At 43.3% G+C, this 24235-nt stretch overlaps 1 protein-coding gene across 2 annotated transcripts in view; it reads right to left on the bottom strand.

Annotated features, from left to right (window-relative positions):
• The window catches only part of agap1 (ArfGAP with GTPase domain, ankyrin repeat and PH domain 1), a 263429-nt gene that overhangs the window by 187206 nt on the left and 51988 nt on the right, over positions 1–24235 (bottom strand). The window contains exon 1 of one of the 2 annotated variants that reach the window (XM_036569792.1): positions 14815–16246. The exons of the other annotated variant lie outside the window; for it this stretch is intronic. Within the exon in view, the coding sequence (XP_036425685.1) occupies positions 14815–16108 (1294 nt within the window). The 5' untranslated portion in view covers positions 16109–16246. Of the gene's footprint in view, positions 1–14814; positions 16247–24235 lie in introns of those variants that run through there. 2 annotated transcript variants of the gene reach the window in all.

Here is a 24235-nt window from a genome sequence, read left to right as displayed (position 1 = left end):
TTTAGGCTTGACTGTGTGCAGAGCCAAGCAGAGAATTCCACTTAGCCAGATAGCCATGCAAAGCAGCAACTGAAAACCGCACAGTTGGGATCAGCGTGCAGCCTCTGTAACGGCCATACTGACCTTTCCACTCAGTGACCAAGGACTTTTCTCTATTATCGTTCCTGTTCTTCAACAACCAGTGTAGAGTAACTACACAGAAATATGGAGCTGATTAGATCAGTCTTTATACAACAGTTAGTTCCGGCCACGCGAGCTGATTGGTTGAGAAGCGTCTCTAACTGTGCTGTTGTTTCACCACAACATCACGTTTTTTCACAAACACTGTATCACTGCACTGAGACGCCGTTGCTAAGCAACGACTTTGACAGCTGACTTTGACAGATGCTCAAGACATTTGAACGTTTTCACTTCTTACTTTGCCACAAACAGAAAATGGACACTTCTAAGATCAGATTTGACCGACAGCCGATTTGGTCAGACTCTGAAGATGAGACGACACTAAACTCCCAAACTGTCATCACCACTGAGCAGCTTTTCAGTCGGCAGCTGAGACAGAAGAACAGCTGAACAACCTGGAATCAGCCAGAAATGAACCCAACACCATTCGCCAAACTAAATGGGCTGTAAGATGCTTTACAGACTGGCTGGAACAAAACAACATTAATACTGATCTGGCAAAAACTGACAAAACTGAGCTGAACTTGATATTGCAGCACTTTTATGGCTCAGTCCGATTCGGTCAGACTCTGAAGATCAGACTACACGTTTGGCGAATGGTGTTGGGTTCACTTCTGGCTGATTCCAGGTTGTTTAGCTGTTCTTCTGTCACAGCTGCCGACTGAAAATCTGCTCAGTGGTGACAGTTTGGGAGTTTAGTGTGAGGAGCTGGAGAACGAACTGCCGGCTGTGCAGCGAGTGGGCGGAGCTCGTTACTCTGGCGTAGCAACAAGCTGCTCGTTAAGGAACTATAATTTGGTGAAGGAACTGCGAACATTAAAACATATTAAACGCCGCGTTCACGGCCCAGTTTATTAATTTATTACTGTATTTATTTAACTGTTGTATAAAAGCAATAGAACACTCGAGGAGTGTGTTATCGCCAATAACATCACGGCTGTGATGATCTATGGCGAGCAAATCACAGCGTGATGTTATTTCGTGATAACACACTCCCCCTCAGGTTCTATTGCTTAAATAAACAAGGCCAGTCGGTATTAATCTGAGTCGTTTGCTCAGCACAGAGGCTGAAAAGCTCTATGTAGACAAGTTGTTGTTTGACAGCTCAGGATTTTAGAAAGAAGGATGCTACGCGATCCTGCTGAGCTCCTTCCATTCATACACCACACAACCGCTGCTTTAACATCACTAATGAAAGTCACTGGAGCGTTACACATTTACACGCAAACGTGCACGGAACGGATTTACAATTCGAGCTGCTGTTTCCCGATAAGCATACAGGAGCCTAAAACATGCAAACAAACCACAAACGCCCAACCCCCCCTGCTGCCTAGCATCTGGCTACTCCCTGAGCGAGCACAGCAGTCCTAATCTAGCCACACACACACGCATTGACCTTAATACCAGCTTGGTGTCCATCAGAGTGTAAGAACATACACAGCCTACACATGACTATAGCACGCTGTCCCATCAGTGACCCTGATGAAACACCTCTTAGTCATAAAGCATCCTCAGCTTTTACTCCTTCGAGTGTTCAAGGACTCTTTAGTGCACGCAAATGTCAATACAGGGCAAATTAAAGATCATTTTAATGCTTAAGATTTGGACTGTGTGTTCTTGTTACACTGTCTATGGCACATAATACAGGGTGATTCAAAAAGATCCATCCGATTTCAAAGCACCATATTTTTACAACCGTGAGGCGCCTAGGAACCAATCACAATCCAATTGAAAGAGGGGATCATAGAGATTCTGTCAGTGGAAGATGGCTCCCTTCAGTCTGAGAGGAGATGAGACCCCTGAGCAGAAAGCGTTCTGCGTTCTCCACTTCAATAAGAGTGAATCCGTCATAACTGTGCAATGTGATTTTTGTGGTCAGTGAAGCTCCAACAGCTCAGAGCGTTCGTCGTTGGTTCCACAACACTGGATGATCTCCGAAATCGCACTGAAAGAGCCGTGAGTGCAGCGACACCCGACATGCTCAATCCAGTATGGGATGAATTTGACTATGGCGTTGATGTTGTCTGTACAGCTGGAGGAGGTTCATACTGAGACCTTGTACAATTACATAATAAACTTTATGCTCATTTAAACCATTTACAGTTTACTGCACTGATCTGTAATGATTTACAAGTGAAATAAATCGTTTTAAAATCGGGATGAATCTTTTTGAATCACCCTGTATTAAATATACACACATCATCAATAATTCACTGCCTTGTATCTCCATTTTTGATGTTTTTCAGTTTTTGACACAATTTGAAAACGCCTGTGTAATCTTCATGATGAATGGACCAATAGAAACGGCCCAAAATGACTTGGGAAAATGTCTGGTTCCATTGACTTACATTAAAAGTTAAGTCTGACTTTTCCTTCTCCTGTAAAGTCACCATTTTGGAGATACAGGGTTTTGTGTCGACAGCGGCAAATCGCTTTTAAAATCATTTTATGAAACGTTCTACCTGAAACAACATCGCGGCAGAAGCTACAAACCCTCATGTCACTGAAATAGTAACTTTACAGGTAAAGGAAAACAAATAAAAATGAACGAATGAAACATGCTTCCTTTTCCGAGTAATTTCGGATCACTTCTACTGGGAATTTAAACACAATGTAGACCAGCTCACATTTTATAATAATGTCAAAACATAAAAACAACAAAAAGGGCAACACAAGGTTTCATCCTGACACAAAAATACTTTATAAATGTGAAACCAAGATTTAGGAAAAAAATATATTCAGGCCAAACAAAAACAAACACATACAGAACCTGCTGTATATCACTATTTAAATAACCTTTAATGTTTTTAAAGGTTTCCATGTAGCACCTAAAAGGTTCTACTACTGTCACTGTGGTAGTCTGTAAAATTCTTTCGCTGAGGGCTTTTTCTGAGGCAAAGAGGAGGCTACGCAGCACTGCTAGAGAGTAGTGATTTGCAGGCCGCATTGGTAATATGCAAGGACCCTGCTGATCCCTGCCCTGACCGCCTGCCACCTAATTAACCTCAAGCTCCGCCAAAGACGAGAGGAATCCTCTATGGGAGAAGGCCTAATAAAACAGCAGGACAGATTTTCAGAGTTTATAAGCCAAACACTGTTTTTATGTCCAGCATTTTCAAACTGGGCAGAGTGGTTAGTGCGCCTATGCTATACTGGTCAGTGGATAAAAAAAACAAAAAAAAACAATAATAATAATAATAACAACAATAATAATAATAATTATAATAATAATAATAATAATAATAATCTTGTCAGCTCTCTGTATTTTTACGCTATATGAATGTGTAATGTGTACTTTACACTGATTTCACGACAAATGGTATAAAATTACTCTGAATCAATTAATTACATTTAATATATATAGACATATCGTCGCTGTCCAATGAAAACCATGCATCTCCATTTTTGTTAATTTTTAGTTTTCTACATCTTTTCAATACACCAGCTGTCCTTTACACTGTGTAAATTTCATGATGAATGGACCAATAGAAATGCTCTAAAATCACCTGAAACGAAATCTCTTTAAACTGACTGGTGAGAGTGTTTTTGCCCTCTCCTGTAAAGTTAATATTTTGGAGATACTTGTTTTCATTGGACAGGAACGATATATATATATATATATATATATATATACACACACACACTTTCCCTGTCACACATATACACGTGCATGTGTAGTCAGTAACAGCAGTCACAACATGGCTAATAACAGAGCCATTATTTTCAGCCTTGTAAACAACATTAGTCATGCGTGTTCTCGTGTATGTAAATTGTTAAGGAAGGAGTATTTTTTGTTTTCGTTCGGCTCGTTGCACCAGTACGCACGGCCTCGTCACCGCCGTGACAAAATTTCAGGACTACAAAAGGGCATCACAGTCTCACTGATGGTATCTACTAGGACTGCATACTGATTACACCAGCGCTGCTAGTCACCGCAACATAATCTCAGTTCTGCAACGTGCTGTCAGGTTTCTGTGGAACTCAGTAAGATACGTCTATAGAACAAGAGACAGATGGTATAGAAATATATTTTACTTAAGCCTTGGGTTCAATACACGACTTTTAAAGTCTGAACAGATTATAATACACGACTTTTAAAGTCTGAACAGATTATAAAAGACCGGGCGTCTCACATTATCAGACAGATTTTTGCAGATTTTTTAAGGCAACTGAAATATTGGGGATCCACATTAAACGATTAGGGATCACACACTACTCAACTTTTCAGCTGCTGCTGAACCGAACGGAGCTCACTGAACTCAAAATCACGTGAACTCGTTACTAGGAGACGCAAATAAACAAACATGGAGCGGCTGCGGCTGTTTTCTCTGCCTTTTGCGCCGAGACAGTAAAGAATCCGCAGATAAACGTTTAAGTGAGAATCATGGATTTAAAAATTGTCATCAGTTGGTATTTTTTTAGAGTTTTAAATGGACAAACTTAATTGTGCCTTAAACTCAGCTCATTGAAAAGCTTCGCTCCACCTGTGAGAGACTTTTCGCCATTTTTCTTCGTTTACTTGCTGTATTTTCTTCTTTCGCGCTCTCAGTTTTCATTGGCTGTTGCAGGAGTCTGTTCAGATTGAGTCGTTGACCAGTTTACATCAGATTTCGCTCAGAGTCGGGTTAAAAAAATCGTTTGATAAACTCCGACCGGTCTGAAACGCGATCGGGAGGCTGTAAATCTGAGTCAGCGCCCCCACACACGACTCGACTCTCTCTCCAACTGTCAACCCAAAAATCTGCAGCCCAGTGCCAACGAGATCAGACTCAGCCAGACTGAGAATCCGGGCTAAAATAGGGGTAAAAGTCGTGTGGTGTAACCCCGGCTTTCGAGAAAGTGAGCTAGAGACAGAACAGAAAGAAAAAGAGAAAGAAAGACAGAAAAACAAAATCATTAAATCAGTGAGTCACTTGTGTTACATGAACACTCCACACTTCCTCGAAGTTTCACAGCTTCTTAAAACCTCCTTTTCATACAGACAACAAAAAGAACCGATGAAATTCACCGATTCTGTAGCAGCAGACAGATACTAAAGATGGAAAAGACAGGCAAAGACAGTTACGTAAGCCAGAGGCAGCCAGTTTCAGTCCAATTAGTTCAACTATTTTTACCAACAGCTTTAGTCTAAACAGTGCAAAGCTGGTGTATTAAGAGTTAGTAACACGGCAAAAACACCACAATACTTCAAGAAGTTCTGTCATGACAAAAACACATTTCTTTGAATAAGGTTTAATAAGTAAACACAGGGAAAAATCCACCAGCAGTGTCACATTAAAAAATATGATCAAAAACTATAAACACAATGATTTCTATTCAGCATTCACACACTGCAGTGAATCTAATTAAACAGAACCAAGTACGCTCTCCGTTATGAAACAAGCTGCAGCTCAGTGCTCTTCAAACGGACACTCTGGCCTAAAAAGTGCTCTCTTGTTACAATTCCCAGTATGCATTACACAAATACACCATACAACCATTGGTTTCTTCTACATTTGCCAACTAGTAGGAAAAAACTACTATAAAGCACATTTAAAACCCTTCACCAAAGACACTCTCCACCAAAAATCCACCACAAAGCAGGTGTGGCTTTTCAAAAGCTTCTCCCACCTTCAAGATGTATCATCACAAAGAGGTTTTCAAAGTTATTAAACCATAAACTTTCACTATTTGGCACCAGTATAGGAGGAGAGGAGGCATGTTTTCAACAGATGTAGCAATGGTTAAATGATAAATTTCCCTTTTAAATTCAGATATAAACAACATGCTCAGAAAAGCATACTGAGACAATTTATCACAATAACGATAAATATAGTCATTTTGCCAACCTCTATGCTGCACAGCGACCTATAATTACATACCGACAAATGCGGAAAGTTTGATGAACAAGATGTATAAAATTAATGTTAAATGCTTGATGATTTCCAAACAGAATTTCAAATGTTGATTCGTCGGACAACAGGACACCTTTCCACTTCACCTCGGTACATTTTAAATGAGCTTGGGCCCAGAGAAGGTGGCAGCATTTCAGGATCCTGTTTGAGTACAGTTTCTTCTTTGCGTTTTAGAGTTTTAACTTGCATTTGTGGATGCAGCGAAACTGTTTTCACAGACAGTGGTTTTCAGAAGTGGTTCTGAGCCCATGCAGTGATTTCCACTACAGAATCATGTCTGTTTTTAATGCAGTGCTGTCTGAGGGCCCAAAGATCACGGCCAGCAAATACTGGTTTTGGCCTCGTCCCTCACATACAGAGATTTCTCCAGATTCTCAGAATCTTTCAGTGTTATTATGTACTGTAGATGATGAAAAGCAGAAGTTCTTTGCTATTTAATGTTGATAAACGTTTTTCTTGAATTGTTGCACTATTTGATCTTTCGCAGAGTGGTGAACCCCTCCTCCTCTTTACTTCTGAAAGACTCCGCCTCTCTGAGATGCTCTTTTATACCCAATCATGTTACTGACCTGTTGCCAATTAAACACCAGGTGTTTTTTATCATTACACAACTTTACCAGCCTTTTGTTGCCCCCGTCCCAACTTTTTTGGAACAATGTTGCTGGCATCAAATTTAAAATAGGCAAATATTTATCAATAAACAATTAAATTTCTCACTTTCAACATTTGACATGTTATCTTTGAAGCATTTCCAATGAAATATAGGGTTTAAATGATCTGTACATCATTGCATTTTGTTTTTATTTACATTTTGCACAGCGTCCCAACTTTTTAGGAAATATACATACACATATACATATATATATATATATATATATATATATATATACACACACACATATATATACATATATATACAGACACACACACACACACACACATGCACTCTGACAAATCACAAGGTTGTTTAATCGCATCTTGACTTGGAAACACAAACGTTTTCCTTCCCAGGCACAGGAATAGCAAAGCCTAGCAGAGCATACCATGTCCAAGTACTGGGGAATGTTTGACCCCACGGTGACCCCTGTAAATGTCCTACTGAGTTACAGTTGCCCAGTTAAGACAATCAGTTTCGGAGACAGTTTTAAAGGCGGACTGGGCTTTCCAGCTTTAGTCCAGCAACTCCACTGACGACAAAGGCAATTCGCCCAGCAACACGGCCTCCACATTAAAAATGCATTTTCCAGGATGTCTGCAGTCGGACGGCAGCCAGCGAGGGTACGGGGCTGACCTACTAAGCGGAGGCTGCAGAAAAAGAACCCCGGCATTTCAGAGGGACCGTGAGACGCTGCTTCTCCTACAAGACTCATTATTTTTACACAGTCCTGCTTCTGCGGCTCTGTGCAGCCAGGACAAGCCACAGTGGGCTTGTTACAGCATTTTCAGTACTTGATGCTCACTCCCAGAGCTCTATATGCAGGATAGAGGGGGTAATGTAGCGTAGAGGCAGCGGTACAGATGAGAAGAGAAAAGCTCTGATCATAGTGAGGACCAGACAACTCTCTTGGAGAAAAACTGGCATCAAAAAACAAACCAGAAAAGACGGAGGATTCATGTCTAAACGCTCTTATTATCACACAGTCAAATATCAAAAGCACATTCTGTTTAATCCAATCAGCTGGTACGGCGTCCTCGGACAAAACGCACCAGAAACGTTTAAACAAGGCTGTGAAAAACACCAAAAATTCACCAGTATCTTCCTAAATGTGTTAAAGGTCCTGAGAAAAAGTCTACGTCAGATTCATGACGTGTTCCTAAACCGCAGAACCGTTCTCAGCTTTGCGCTCTTGAGTGTGTGTGGATTCTGTTCTTACCTAAGAACAAATCCCAAATAAGAAAACGCTGGTGAATGTCAGAACCTTCAGGAAAACTGCGTAAGTGGGTTTTAATGAGCACAATGAGAGACGGCGCAAAATCACTTTGGTATTGATATTAAAACCTACATGACCGATCTGATATTTTGCTTTTAAAAGTGGTTAAGTTTCAAATTAAGCTATTTTAATTAAAGCATTTTACTTAACATGAGCACCTAAAATTAGACCACTGTGCTCAAATTACTCAAACACTATTACCCCCACAAGACGGCATACACAGCTAACATGACATCACATCACACAATGGGAATGTGTGCTATTTCAGGCTAGACTGGTGCAGGACTGGATCTGATTTGTTCTCTTTTCCCCCTCTGGGACCCAATCAAGACTTTTCTGTAGACACCAGCCTTACATTAATGTCCAGTTCATTATCTCCAAGCACAACTTCATAAACAACAGGTATAACAATTGGTAAAAAAGAAAATAATGGGCTAAAATCCAATCAGCTTTCTGTAACTTATCAAATTCACGTTCTCTACACTCTCAGAAATAAAGGTATTAAACTGTCACTGGGGTGGGATCCTCAAGGGTCCATCTCAGTACCTTTAGTCAGGGACCATAACTGAACCATAATCCACTGAAATGATATGTTCTAAGCTGTACTGACTCCACACACCCCGTCTCGTCTCCAGGCTTTTATTTTACTGTTCTGTTTAAAACATTCGGTTATGAAAAGGTACAAATACGAACTTTTCACCTGGAAAAACTTATTTAAGGTTCACAATCAGACCTTAAAACCACTGTAGGAGCTTTGAGGGAACATTTACACTGTTTGTACCTTGAAGAACAGAAGTTTTATTTCTACCAGTGTACATTTGGACAACATAGCTCTTTTTGATATGATGTTCACTGTTCTAGAAGGTACAAGACATATGATACACTCAAAAAAAAGCATCTTATACCATCCACCTACGTTCAGCCCTGTTCGCTACACTCTGGGGCTGTAATGGAAACGCTGCACCAAACTGCAGAAGTGGCAGCTGCAGGGATCCTGAACATCACTCCAATCCCTCTTTGGCAATTACCCACAATGAGATTCCTCTATTATTATGCCCTGTGTGAAAGCTCAAATATCACTACATCACTCGGAGTGGGCAACGGAGGTACGAAAACATTCATGGACCAAATTCATGCAATATTTAAAAGCTTTTAACGTGGAAAAACTGCAGCGCATAAAAGCCCTCCTTCGGCACGGTCTGTCCCAACTCCACTTTACTCAGACAGTCCGGCCACAAGAAGCTGCAGCCACGCTCTTATCACACCCAGCCCTTTATATCCACACATGCAGCATACATTACTTCTGCATGGCTGTAAATGTAGGTCAAACAGAGCCACCCATACCTGACACCATTAGGCCAAGCGCGAGAGCTGAGGGTGGGGCGGCAGGGGGCAGACGGAGATGGGCTGTGGCAGTTCAGGCCTTCAACCCCTCCAGCCTTGAGGCTCAACACTTCAACTATACCACCACCTTGTCTGAAAGAGTCAACAACTGGCACGTAATTGAGGAGGAACACATAAAAATAGATAATCCAAAGAGAATGACATCATAAACCAGGCAGAATATAGGCTACTTTTAGGCTACGTTCACACAGCAGGTAAAAGAGGCCCAAATCTGACTTTCTCACCAAATCCGATTTTTTGTTTGGCTGTTCACATTATCTTTTAAATCTGATCTGTATGCGACATCAGTCTGAACAGATCAGCTCCTAAACTGACCCACATTTGCAAAAGATCAGAGCTTCACGCGGCTCATCAAGAGGTAAACAATCACGACCGCCAACGAACGCCAGTCGCTCCCGGAGGATCAGCTTCATCTTCACCAGCATCACAGGAGCCATCATGAAGCTTCACTGACTGACAGCTGGGCTCATCACCCAGAATGTGTTCGATCCGTAAAAAGGGCGTGGTCACTTCTTTGATTCACGTCCTCGGATTCTTTAAACTTCGCTTTCAGACTTTTAACTGTTCTTTGACGCTGCAGCCTCGTTCTCCTGCGGCCGCGTTCGGACATTTCTTTCAAAATCTCTTCAAACACGTTGCGGTTTCGATGAGTCTCTTCTAAATTTTTAGTACAGAAACATCAGACTAAATGTTTCTGAGTGTCAGCAGCGCGAAATTATGATGAATGTGGAGTTGGATTGACGTAAAAGTCGCATGAATTCCAATCTGGCTGTTCAGACTGAGCTGCATTGCTGCATATCGGATACGGATCAGATTTCAGTACCACATATGAAAGCGTCTCAAATCAGAACTGAAAAGGTCAGATTCAGTGTATTTATCTGTTCACACACATCTGTGTCACATCTGAAGAAAAAGATCAGATTTGGGCCACTTTTACCTGCCGTGTGAACAAAGCCTGAGACTGTGGCATCTATTCATATAACCACGGTCTAAAAGGGAGCTAAAACATCTGCTATCACAAAAATGTAAAAGAGGTTTTAACAAAGGCTGGGAAAAAACATAAGACTGTAGATAAAGTCTATTATCTGCAGCTAATTTCATCTGTAAGTCTGGGACACCCTGTACTGAACTACCTGCCACAGTCAGAGTCTTGAGTGTGTTACACGGATCAGAGTCTCAGTTCCAAAGTCAGCGACCTGCGATAAACAGCATGAAATCCCGACTTTCCTGCTGCAGACGTTTTTGAGCCAAGAAGCGCTTCTCTGTTCTAATTTTATGCCTGTAATTCTGGAAGCTTTTTCCTCACACAGAACTGAACCAAGTCCTATCCGGAAATCAAATACGGTAACATGAGCCATATGGAGAGGTTGGTGGTGGGAACAGCAACGGCCCCAAGGAACAGCAAAGATGCTGAAACACAACGTACAAAGACATTTTAGGCTAAAACTTGCCCGTTCGTGAGCATTTTTAAGCACGTCCCATCTGGCTCCGAACAATGCAGAGGATCAGTGCTGACTGTGCACTGGAGAACACTATTTCACATCCTGCTCCCATAGAGTAACACATGGCAGCAAGACATGCTCACAGCCAGCACTGCTGTGCTAATTGAAGGGAACAACGCCAGTGTAGGAATTCAGGATGTAAACGTGAAGAGCTTTCAGTCTGGATATCTGTGCTACAGTACGTGAAGCCTTCACTGAGCAAGTCTCAGAACAGAGCTAAAAATAGAAAAGAACAATACATAAAAAGAACAATGCATTTCAGATAATCCGCAAACGTCATAATCTAATAATCAGCGGTGGCTATCTTCAGTAGGAGTCCTGCCTTCACTTCACGAATCTCTAAAGAATGTGGGGAATGTGGAGGCAGTTAATCAACACTGGTAACGTGACACCACACAAACGAACGGGTCAGTTACACTAAGACCGCTGGGGTCAACAACACTGACATGGCATTTTCATTCAAACTCAGCTTGTCTGATATTCTTTGCTTGGCCACATTAAGCACATCTCAGACATAATGTAATGTAAATTTTACCGCAGAGCGTCTGTAATGTTGATGAACGGTCACGTGTAATAAGGAATAATGAGGTAAATTAAAGAGATGGGAATCGTTACTCGCTTTGCACACAGGGGAGAAAAAGGCTCCACACTCAATAAGCTCAGCTGCTCATGAGTAGAAAAAGTCCACACATTTAGTTTAATCATAATTATGTTGACCTTCTCTGTCTTAAGTGAACGCAGTGTGTCACTTGCATTATCATTAGCTTTGTACCCTTATATATAAAAGATTTTCATGTTTCACTGTTCAGAGTCATAGGACGGTGCATACTGACTTGATTTGGGCCACAGAGAATATAAGTAAATGCTTCTTCAAGTGCCTTCATACCTCTTATTCCCCAGGGTATATACTGGTTTTTCCATATGGATTTACACGCCTAAATCCTAAGGCAAATTATTTAGTAACTGCATGAAATAAAATGTGAAGTGTAGGAGTTTTATGATCATAAACATAATGCCATATCCTTACAATTTACTGCTGAAAGCCTAAAATCTTAGACACTCTGTATTTTTTCATAATTTTTCATAATCGCTGAAGAGACGCCATCTGAGATCCAATTTATAGCTCAGATTCTTTCTAAATCTCTTCAAACACGTTGCGGTTTTGATGAGTCTCTTCTAATTTTTTAGTACAGAAACATCAGCCTAAATGTTTATGAGTCTCAGCAGCGCGAAATTATGACGAATGTGGAGTTGGATTGACGTAAAAGTCACATGAATTCCGATCTGGCTGTTCAGACACATTGCTGCATACGGATCAGATTTCAGTACCGTGTAGGAAAGCGTCTCAAATCAGAACTAAAAATGTCAGATTCAGTGTTTATCTGTTCACACTGACACACAGACCTGTTTTTCATAACGCCAGACGCCATCTGAGATCCAATTCATAGCTCAGATTTGTGGAAAAATGGTTCGACTTTCAGTAGAAAAAAGTAAAAAAATTCAGCTTCTTTTATTATAAAGTTTTAAAATTACATCACCCATCTATTTGACTGGAAAGAAGACAGTTACAGCTCTCATATGACCCCCACCTTTAGAATGTAGCTTAGGAAATATGAAAGTTATGAAGTAAAGACTATGACGAAGTACGTTTTGGAACCACCGGTGGTTCCACGGAGTTAAAGAGGTTAAAGAAAAAGCATGAAAACTTACAGACATGGAAATTTGCATGGAATAATATAACTTAGGGTTATTTCTATAGTCAGTTTTATAGCAGGTAAAAGCCATTGGAAACTGTACTGACTCACAAGCGTGTAGTTAAAAGTAATGATTTGATTTGATGATGATGTAATGAGTAGAATCAGATGCGCTCCTACTCTACTGGATTGAAAACCTCCAGCCTCGCCGGCCCTTTAATGATAAGCCTGGACATCCCGACTCTTAATTAATACTGCTCCAATTCAACTAAAGCGTCGTCTTTAAACAGAAAATTCACAGATCCTCTCATTTCCTGTCCCAGACCTCTCAGGATATGTAGAGGAATGGAGAGTGTGAACAGCTGACAGGCTGAGCAGACAGAAGCGGCCCATCTTTCAAGAGGGTCCGCTCACCTCTGAGGCGGCAGATGGCCGGTGGCTCGCGCCCAGGCAGGTAATTCATTAAGGGCGTTTTCTGCGCACACAGAGCTTCTACCAGAAGCTCCACATTATCATATCACAGGCAGGACAGAGGGAGGGCATCTCGGGCGACCTGCTGTCACCGCGAGCAGACAGAGACAGATAATGCACAAGAAGCAACAACAGAGAGAAGCGTAAATGTGGCCTCCACCTCTCTGGTCATTGCTTTTAACAAAAAAGCCTCCACTCTTTTAAAGGGGATTCGAAAAGGTGGGGGGGTGGGGGGGAGCTGACGTGTCCAAGAGTTTGCATATCAGTAGACAGGAACAAAGACACAAAGTAGTGGGAGAACAAGACTAAACAGGTCGTTCATGTATTGCAGCATCACCAGCTTTAAAGGGAATTCAACTGATTTTTCTATATTTCTTCATAATTCAATGAATGAGTCGTATAAATTCAGAGCGGTTTGATGTGAAGTGATACACTTTAGAGAAATGTACAGACTCAGATCTCTTTATGATGGTGGTGAATAGGTGATGACTGCAAATATAGCCATTTTATTGTAGCATCACCACCAGCTTTAAAGGGAATTCCACTGATTTTTCTACATTTCTTCATAATTCAAATGATGTGTAAACAGATTAAATAGTGATGTGTTTAAATTCAGTGGTTTGATGTGAAGTGATACACTTTAGAGAAACGTACAGACTCAGATAGGTGATGATCGCAAGTATAACCATTGTATTTGCTATGCAAAGCGACCAGCATATCAACACGTAGGGCTGAAAGATCAATCGTTTTTATATCGATAGAGCAATTTTTAAATCACAAGAGCTGCAATTTTTTTAAGAATTAAAGCCTACATTATCAATAACTTACATATTATCTAGTTTTAAGTGGGGATATTTGACCTAATAACAGAGTGGTAAACCGCCTGTAGAGTTAGACCAAACAGACACGACTAAATCTCCATCTGCTGTGACATCACAACCACACCTTACACTACATTACGGGGTCAAGCCTCAACCCAGACAAAGAGGATATTCTGGTCTTCTTGGCCAAAAACTGAACTTTAATTTACAGACAATAGTCACAATTTAAATCGCAGTCGCAATATCGGTCAGAAAAATCGCGATTTGATACTTTCCCCAAATCGATCAGCCCTACCAACACGTCTGCCGGGTTTTTATATTTACAAGTAATAAGGGAAAAATAGCAGTAAATCAAAAAACAAGTGCCCTGTGTCTCTCCAACATGAATAAATTTTAAGTTTGAGACCAAAATCTTGACTCAAAACTTCTGTAAAACAATTTCTAGGCATGGTGCAACACATCTGTATCCACTTCATGTAATACATGTATGTGATGCAGCTTTTAGAGTCATTAAACGAGCCAGACGTCTGGCTCTTATCACCACTGCTGACCCACTGTGACTCACTAAGTTTCTCTAGAGCAGCGCATTTCACTTCAAAACACAGTGAGTGACTATTTACATCGTAACGATCGAATTCGCAGATGTTTTGAAGAATAGGTGGAATTCCCCATTAAGCACATTTTAGAGAGAGGTAGAGAGAGACTGAGGTAGAGCCGAGACTAGACACACTTTAATGAAACACAAACAGAGGCAGCCCTAAAGAATGGCAGCTAAACATCACTTTTGTGTCCAAAACAAACACCCCCCCAAGCCCCCAGCCCCCATCCCGACGCTTCAGCGCCAAACAGTGACCCGCCGCCCCACGCACTCTCCGCTAAGCTTCAACAAACAGATAGACAGTGGGACATATAATTACCGTCCTGCAGGAAGCCGTTGACACTCTCGGTGCTGGACTGCGAGTAGCCCAATGTGGCCCTCCTCTGGGAGCCCAGCAGGCCGTTCTTGCGGAGGGCACGGTTGCTGGGGCTGCTGACGGGCGTGGAAGTGCCATCCTTCTTGGTGAAGATGCCACTGAAGAAGCGGATGAGCCTGCGCTCCTGGCCACTGGAGCGGGAACCAGAGCCTCGGATGAATCCCTCCTTTTCTGCCAGGGACTTGTCAGAGAGCCTGAGCAGGTCGCTGTTGTCCAGTGTGCGGTTCTTGCCCTTGGCTCGCTCTCTGCGGCTCCCGAGAACCTCGCCCACGTCCAGGGTGTTGCGCTTTTCTCCCTTTTCCGCTGGTTCGGATTCATCGAAGGAGGGGTTCTGCAGGACCACGGCGGACTGGGATTTGACCTGGGGCTCCTCGCGCCCGATGCAACCCGAGCTGCTGTGGTGCTTCTCTTTGGACAGGGCCCGGATCCGCAAGAGCTCGCTGCCGGTCCAGTGCCGAAAGCTGAAGCTCCGACGCAGCAGGCTGGGGTGCCTCTTGACCGGAGGGGTCTGGGGGGCCTGCTTGGCGGCTTTTCCGTTCAGTTTAGCCAGCAAAGAAGAGAGGCTGCTGTCCTTGGGCAGCTTTCCGCCCTTCTGGGAGTCTTTTTCCTCCTCAGACGCCGGATCTTCGACCGCACGCCCGCTGACCTGCTCCTCGGCACTCCTGGAAGTCTTGAGCATACATTTCCTTTTAATGCCCATGCTTTCTCCATTACCAGCAGCTGCTCTGCAGCTTTCCTCCGTCTCACCATCCGCTTTAAGTCTGTCAGCGTCCGTATCCGGTGCTTGCACATTCGCTTTAAGCAACGCTGCGCAATTCTCAGTGCCCTCTTTACAGTTCGCATCCGCTGCCGATGCGCTAGAACGTGTTTCATCCAACTCCAACGAGTTATCTTTCTGCAAATGTCGCATCTTCCGCGAAACCTTCAACCTACCAAGTTCCAGCTGTCCGGTGCTGAACGTCCGGAAGTTCCTGTACGCGTGGGCAGAGAAGTCGTCCGTTTCGTCCTCCACTTCTTTAACCTCTTCTAGCAGACAGCTTCGCTGGATCTCCGACGATCCTTCCCGCCGGTACGCGCTCACTTTGGGGTTCTCGAGCCGCCGGGACGCCGTGGCGACGCCACCGACACCCTGCAGGCTCTCCTTTTTCACTAACGTGAGAGAGATCCGGTACACGGTTTTCCTTTGTGGCGTGCCCCGCTCCATCCTTTCCGGGTAATTACCATCAAGCAGGTGCATTCTTTGGCAGCGGAAAGCACGTAAACAAACTCACGTAACACCACCAGCGCAGGCTTAACCTGACGCGGTTACGAGGTGAACATATCCAGAGGCCATACTGATAAAATTCAGAAATAATAATAATAATAATAATAATAGCAACAATAATAATTAGAAAATCACTACCAATGATGATAATAATTATAATAATATAAATAAAAATAACCTATTAATCTATGATGACAATAACTTAAATATTAACCAAAAGTGCAAAGATTTTTCATTCACAATAAAAATACGCGAGAATTTTCGTGCCCTGCAACTATCCTGGGGCACCGGAGCTCCCGAGATCCAAACAGCGGCTTATCCTGCTCTCAGCAGCGACCGATTCACAAACATATCCATCCAAACCTCTTCGGCGTGGAGGATTCAGGTCCTCGCGGTGCGCTCTCGCGCTCCTCCACTCCGGCGAGACTGCTCCTCGTCCCGCGGCGATGCTGTCCGCGTCGAGAGAAACACCGTATTCCAACCGAGTGTTTGTGCGTGTGAGTGAGAGAGAGAGAGAGAGAGAGCGAGCGTGTCTTCCCTATTGTGCCCGTGCGTCCCCCCCGCTGCGCCGCCAGCCTGCCCTGCTCCTCTGCGCTCCCCTCCGCACCGCCACCTCCTTTGTTTCACCGTGGCTGACGGATATTCACGTTCATTTAAACCGCGTGCCGCGCGCTCCTCGGAAAAGCGAGCACACGCAGCTCACGGATCCACGGCCTCTCCTACCAGCTCCCCCTCTCCTCCCGCGGAGCGGAGCAGCCAGCGCGAAGAAAAGCGAGAGCAAAACGCGGAACGGATTCTCAAAACACGCTGGACCGGGAGTGGAGGTGTTACAGCGGCTTGCATCACTGATTCAGACTCTCACACGGGATCATCACCGACTGGCCGCGCCGGGATCCTCACAACGCGCTGTCGGTTCCTGTCCGACTGATTCCCAGACAGAGGAATGAACTCAGACACCGAAACGGAAATAAAAGTAGTCTTCCGCAAAAAAACTAGTCCCGTCATCTTCGTGAAACAACAGCTTCGTTTAATCGCTCGCGCTGAGCTCAGGTTGTGATGTGAATGAAAAAAAGAGCAGAATGAAAACAAAGTCCACTCCGGCTGATCCAGATAGCTCGCGGAGGGGGCGGGGCCTCGCCGCTCCTGGCTGTCAGTCAAACGGGTTTGAAGTCCACCCGGGCTGAACTGATGTGGTACCGGTTAACGTCGTTAGTGTTTACAGAACCAGAGCAGTTTTCAGGGGGAAAAGCTCGTTCGCCGTGATTACTAACAGATTACTAACGCTTTATTGCACAATGTTGCCTCAGGGCAACAAACTCATTGTCCTCACTTTACAATAACGTTATACATATTCAAAGGCAACGATAGGGTAATCAATAAAAGGAGGAGTTTGAGTAAGTCAATTAAAAGCATGTACTCAGTCATACTCTCTCTTAGTGGGCACTTTTAAACCCCTTTTTTAAAATTCAGTATATTTTTTTTTGTTATGAGAATTTTCACAAACATGTTTGTTGCCTAGAAGCAACACTGTGTGACAGTGGAATGGACTTTGCCAGTAACAAGCCAGGTCTCAGCATTTCAGAGAACACGGCTCTGTATCACTTCTTCCCGTTGTCGCACAATGTTGCCTCAAGGCAACATACTCAATTAAAGGCAACTATAGGGCTGAAAATAAAGGGAGCAGTTTGAGTAAGTCAATTAAAAGCATACTCTCTCTTAGTGGGCACTTTTAAACCTCTTTTTAACATTCAGTATAATTTTTTTGTTTTGAGAATTTGCAGAAGTGTGTTTGTTGCCTAGAAGCAACAATAGGTTTATCCAGTCACAAGCCAAGTCTCACCACATCAGGGAACACAGCTCTATACCATTTGTTCTCATTGTCGCACAATGTTGCACAAACGTTTTTCAATTGAATAATCAGGACCATTTTTTGCAAGAAAAGTGGATCAAATATATTTTTTAAATATTGCTCTCATAAGGAATGCAGTACGGGGTTAAGCGAAGCAGTAGGAGGGGCCAGTTTCAGTTTTAAAGGGTGGGTTTCAGGTTTGCTTTAAAGCTGGGGGGCGCCAACGCTTTCTGTCTTGGGGGGAGGGGGGCAAAGTGCAATGTTTGTGGTGGGTCAAGGGCCGAACAGACAAAACACTACATAAGTAAGGAAGAATAGCAGGTTTCAAAACGATCCTCATTCTGGGGATCTACTTTCCGAGCAGTTTTTAGTCCCAACCTGCATCTAACAAGCCTTTACCAAAAAATACTGCTTTTGATCAAGGCAGTCAAGAAGTTAATTAGCTAGAGCAGGTGGGCAAACCGTGGTTGGAACCAGTGTCCACTCACTGTCCACTCTATTAGACACTCCTACCTTGTCAGTCCACCTTGTAGATGTAAAGTCAGAGACGATAGCTCATCTGCTGCTGCACAGTTTGTGTTGGTCATCCTCTAGTCCTTCATCAGTGGTCACAGGACGCTGCCCACAGGACGCTGTTGGCTGGATATTTTTGGTTGGTGGACTATTCTCAGTCCAGCAGTGACACTGAGGTGTTTAAAAACTCCAGCAGCACTGCTGTGTCTGATCCACTCAGACCAGCGCAACACACACTAACACACCACCACCACGTCAGTGTTACTGCAGTGCTGAGAATGATCCACCACCCAAATAGTACCTGCTCTGTGAGGGTCCATGGGGGTCCTGACCACTGAAGAACAGGGTAAAAGGGGGCCAACAAAGTATCAGAGAAACAGATGGACTACAGTCTGTAACTGTAGAACTACAAAGTGCACCTATATAGTAAGTGGAGCTGATAAAATGGACAATCATTCTAACAATTCTAACTTTACAGGAGAAGGAAAAACCTACTTTACTTTCAATGTAAGTCAATGGAACCAGACTTTTTTCCAGGTCCTTTTCGGTCGTTTCTTTTGGTCCATTCATCATGAAATTCACATACAATGTAAAGGGTAACAGGTATTTTCAAATTATGTCAAAAATGGAGATACGAGGTTTTCTTTTGAAACGGCAATAAAAAGTATTTTTTCTTATTTGTCCTCTCATTGGGTGAGGAGGTGGGGTTACACTGTAAAAAATAAACAGGGCAGAATTTGATTTGAAATGTTTTTGAGGTAAAATACTGTTTACGTTCACGTAAACTACAATTTTGCTTTGCATTGTTCCATTTAGGTTGTTTATTTATGTTGAATGGAACCAGTTAAATTGCTTGTTACCACATCAAGTATTTTAAGGTTGAACTGACAAACCATATTTTACAGTGTCGGCAAACTTTCTGCGGGGTCAAATCAAACGGGCCAACTCTGGCCTGCATCACGGACAGCCCTGTTTCAAAGTCGACCTGAAATGACAGCTTAAGCACAACTTAACCTGCATTATTCCAAACACAAAAATCTTGTTTTCTTGTAGTCTTTTGTGTAAATCTACTAACTTTTGGCCACCTCTAAAATGTCTTCTGACCTTTGATTGTCACTAGCTGGTGGGAAAATTAATATTAACCAACGTTTCATGTCCCTTTCCCAACACCTCAACCAATCACTGAGTGAAAACACTCAGCTCGCTCAAATAGGCCAAGATACGGAAGAAAAATGGCTTATATATTTCTGATCTGTTTTGAATTTAACAGCTCAAGATGTTAGCTATAGTGCTATATACAAGGTTAAACCATCTAGGGCAGGGTTTCTCAACCTGTGGGCCATCTTGTGGTCTGCGAGGAACCTTTCAGGTCGCTGATGCTCGGCCAAAAATCAAACGTAGATATTATTTTAGACTCGTCTGAGAGGTTCCTCGGGGCGCTCCCTTGTTTGGTGCAGACCTATCAAACTTTTTTCTTTAGTTTGCTCCGTTTTGACGTGTGCGAACACTCCATCCTTATTCGGGTCTGCATTCAACGGCTGAACCGCTCCGGCGAAACCCGCAGGTCTTGGTCCGCTTTCAACCGAACCCTGTTCAGTTCATCACTGCTGGTGTGAACGCGTTTTATGAGGGAATTCGTCAACAGAGCTGGCTTTCCTCTTCTTCCAGCAGCACGTCAGTGCTGTATACTGTCGGTATAATCTGCCTGTGTGACTCTTTACAGACTCTTATTGCACTTATATCATTCCTGCAGCTCAAACTGCAGCTGATAAAATGTCTGAGTCTGAAAATAATATCTGCGTTCGATTTTTGGCCGATTGTGGGCCGCTATGCTTTATAGTTATAAACAGGAGGGCTTTGGAGTGAAAAAGGTTGAGAATGCCTGATCTAAAGAGCACTGTTTATTCATACACACACACACACACACACACACAGATCAGAGAGAGAGAAAAAAAAAAATGATCTTAGAGGCTGTATTAAAGGGCTTGATTGTCTTTCAGACAGCAGAAAACATGGGCTAAACGTACAACACCAAATAAAGCAGAGGGAGTACAACCCCCACCCCCCACTCTCTTTCATCTGCTCTCCGGACGGCTCTTCATCGCCCCCTCTCACCCTTTCTCGGTCTCCGGGGGCAGGGAGGTGTGGGTAATAGAGATTACCCCTCTTATCTCCACTCAAATCCCCGCGCCTTCCCTTCCGCCTTCAACTCCTGCCTAACATTTCTGGAATCATTACTGAGATTAAGGCGGATTAGGCGGGGCTCGTTAGCACCCATCTCGGCCCGCCGCTCTCCGCTTTCTCCCCGGTGCCCCTCCCTGCCCATAGGAGCACCACCTGCTCCAGTCAGCCTCCATCAAGGTCAATCCACCAGCCCACTTTACCCCAAAACGGCTCTCAGTAGTACCTTCAGATGCACTGATGGACCCAGAAAGAAAGAGATATCCAACACTGCTTAGGAATAAAAGCAAAACGGGTGAACGTTCATTTACTCTGAGCAGGAAAACTATTCCGCCTGCCGCTGTGAACGATTCTTTATTGCATATTCAGTGTATTACTCCTACTATAGCAGCTACTATACAGATTTAATGGGATCTTATGAGAACATTTCTGTTTACATAACACATACAAGCCACATCCCTGCCTGGAATTCACTTAAAACACGTCTGTTATCACCACAAATAAAAACCAGCATTAGATGAAGCGGCCAGCGCGAATGCTTCTCCGTCATTTGTTCACGGCGTACTTGTTTTAACAGCGATGCATTTTCTTTTGTTCGGGCTGCAAACCAAAGAGAGGGCCCGCTCTGCATAATGCCATAATTTAGTTTTCTTTCAGAGGAGCTCTAATTGCAGAGAGCCAAAGCCCTGAACAAGCAAGACTGCAGCAAATCTCCTACACAGGGGAGGCAAATTACATACCGATGTACAGCGCCAAGTTCCAACTTCAAACGCAGCTCGACCCTTTTATCGCAGTCAAAGGCTCGTCGCGAGCAAGACACGTACAGAGCAATGCCGGAGCAAGTTCTGCGCTTCCCCAACATGTTATAACATCCCGTATTTTCAATGTGATGGCTGGGATCCTTCACCATGGAGGCAGGAATTCAAAGCAGGCACCAGTTAGATTCAACAGGGGAAAACAGACCAATTCCACTTACACACCGATCAGGCGTAACATTATGACCACCTCTTTGTTTCTACGCTCATTGTCCATTTTATCAGCTCCACTTACTATATAGGTGCGCTTTGTAGTTCTACAGTTACAGACTGTAGTCCATCTGTTTCTCTGATACTTTGTTAGCCCCCTTTTACCCTGTTCTTCAGTGGTCAGGACCCCCATGGACCCTCACAGAGCAGGTACTATTTGGGTGGTGGATCATTCTCAGCACTGCAGTAACACTGACGTGGTGATGGTGTGTTAGTGTGTGTTGTGCTGGTCTGAGTGGATCAGACACAGCAGTGCTGCTGGAAGTCTTAAACACCTCAGTGTCACTGCTGGACTGAGAATAGTCCACCAACCAAAAACATCCAGCCAACAGCGTCCTGTGGGCAGTGTCCTGTGACCACTGATGAAGGACTAGAGGATGACCAACACAAACTGTGCAGCAGCAGATGAGCTATCGTCTCTGACTTTACATCTACACGGTGGGCTAACAAGGTAATAGAGTGGACAGTGAGTGGACACACTCCAGCAGCACTGCTGTGTCTGATCCACTCAGACCAGCGCAACACACACTAACACCACCACCACCACCACGTCAGTGTTACTGCAGTGCTGAGAATGATCCACCACCCAAATAGTACCTGCTCTGTGAGGGTCCATGGGGGTCCTGACCACTGAAGAACAGGGTAAAAGGGGGCTAACAAAGTATCAGAGAAACAGATGGACTACAGTCTGTAACTGTAGAACTACAAAGTGCACCTATATAGTAAGTGGAGCTGATAAAATGGACAATGAGCGTAGAAACAAGTCATAATGTTACGCCTGATCGGTGTATTTATTGCATTAGGATTCAGATTTATATGCTTGCTCCATATATACGACTTGTTGGCTGAGGTGCCGCACACTTGAGCAAATGTGGAGCTTAAAAAATTATGCACAAGCCTTCAGTCTATGCAGCCCATAGCAAGAGAGGACCTACGGCAATCTATACAAGCACTATAACCTTGTTGGGAAATCCAGTGTCACTTTATCGGAGAACACAGAGCTGAACACAGTCCTTAAAAGTGATATAATTGGAGCACATGCTGGAAGGATGTGGAATATCAATTTCAAAAACGCCCAAAAGTGAATCCTCTGGAAACGTTTTTCAGGCCTGTGTCTTCGTTATTCATGGCCCAGAAAGACAAAGGGATGTGGTAATTGCAGACCAGACCATGAAAGCTGCTTTAATGAAATTACACTTGAAGTGTTCCAATGCCAAGCCAAGTTGAAGGGAGGGAGGGAGGAAGGGGGGGAGCACCTGTCCTCTCGTAAACCAAGGGAACGCATTCAGATGAAAGTGCCCCGCTTCCCAGTCGGACTGGATTCGGGTCAGACAGCGGTGCAATCGTAGATCAACTGGTCGTCTCTGGATGTGGTTTCCTCTCGCTCGTGCTCACAGTTACGACGACAATAAAGACGTTTAGCTACTGCTGGCTTTCTCAGAGTATATCAAAACAAACGAGTCTCTTTTTAAGACTATTTTGCCATTGCAACAATAAATCTACCACAGTGTGGTTGTAGATTCTCTCTGTTCTGGGATGAAGGAGAAGAGAGAAGCAGATAAGAGAATTCCACATTAGGGCATATACTAATCCAATCCAGGAGTCGGCAACATGCGGCTCTTTTACTGGTTTGTAGGTAAAAATAAAATAATCCTCCTTTAGTAAAATAAAGCTCTGCTGATCGTTCGACACAGTTTCAGCTATAAACTGTCTTAAACGCTGGAGTTAATGTAGAACTGCTAATTCACCCTTTAACCCTGAAGATCAGCCCAGACTGCTGGTCACCATAGCAACGCAGACCACAATCTGGCCTAGCTAGTAGCTAACGAAACAGCAAAGAGAGAGATTTAAGACGAACATCGATAATTTGGAGACAAATAGACTTGTTTGTGTTTATAATCACTCCAGCTGGTTTCCTGATACGTTTAATCTGCAACGAGAAACTGACAAACTCTAAAGTCACGAAGCTGAAGTCAGTTTCTCGTTCAAATTTTCCCGTTCCACCTTAAATGGTGCAGCAGTTACATTCCAGATCATCCATTTAAGGAGGAACAGGAAAATTTAAACAAGAAGCTGGCGAATGAGAAGCGACTTCAGCCTCGTAAAAAGTCGAACACTGAGAGACATTTTACAAGAAACTGTTCTACTTCTGAGGAAAACTTTCCTGCCAGAGATGTGAGAAAAGAGGCTACAGCTGAGCTTAAACTTAAAGCAGAGCTAAGTGAGTCTGTGTTTTTTGGTTTATATTATATTTTTAGCCTATTCTAGCACATTAGCACATACTGAGACAGCAAAGATGGTAAACGGACATAAAAATTTTGTGGCTTCCAAGGTGGTTTGATTTTTGTAGAAAGGACAAAATGGCTCTTCTGAACATTTTGGGTTGCCGACCCCTGAACCAATCAGTGGTTTATACCCATCAGTAACTAAGTTTCCATATAAAGAATTGTTTACAAAAAAAAATTTAATGCTTCCAAAAGCTTGAAAATGTAGTCTATAAAGTGTAAATTGTCAATAATATTTTACAAATCT

This window comes from Colossoma macropomum, unplaced genomic scaffold (genome assembly GCF_904425465.1).
Source record: "Colossoma macropomum unplaced genomic scaffold, Colossoma_macropomum, whole genome shotgun sequence".
NCBI classification, from domain to species: Eukaryota; Metazoa; Chordata; class Actinopteri; order Characiformes; family Serrasalmidae; genus Colossoma; species Colossoma macropomum.
This window is presented reverse-complemented; position numbering and strand designations above follow the sequence as displayed.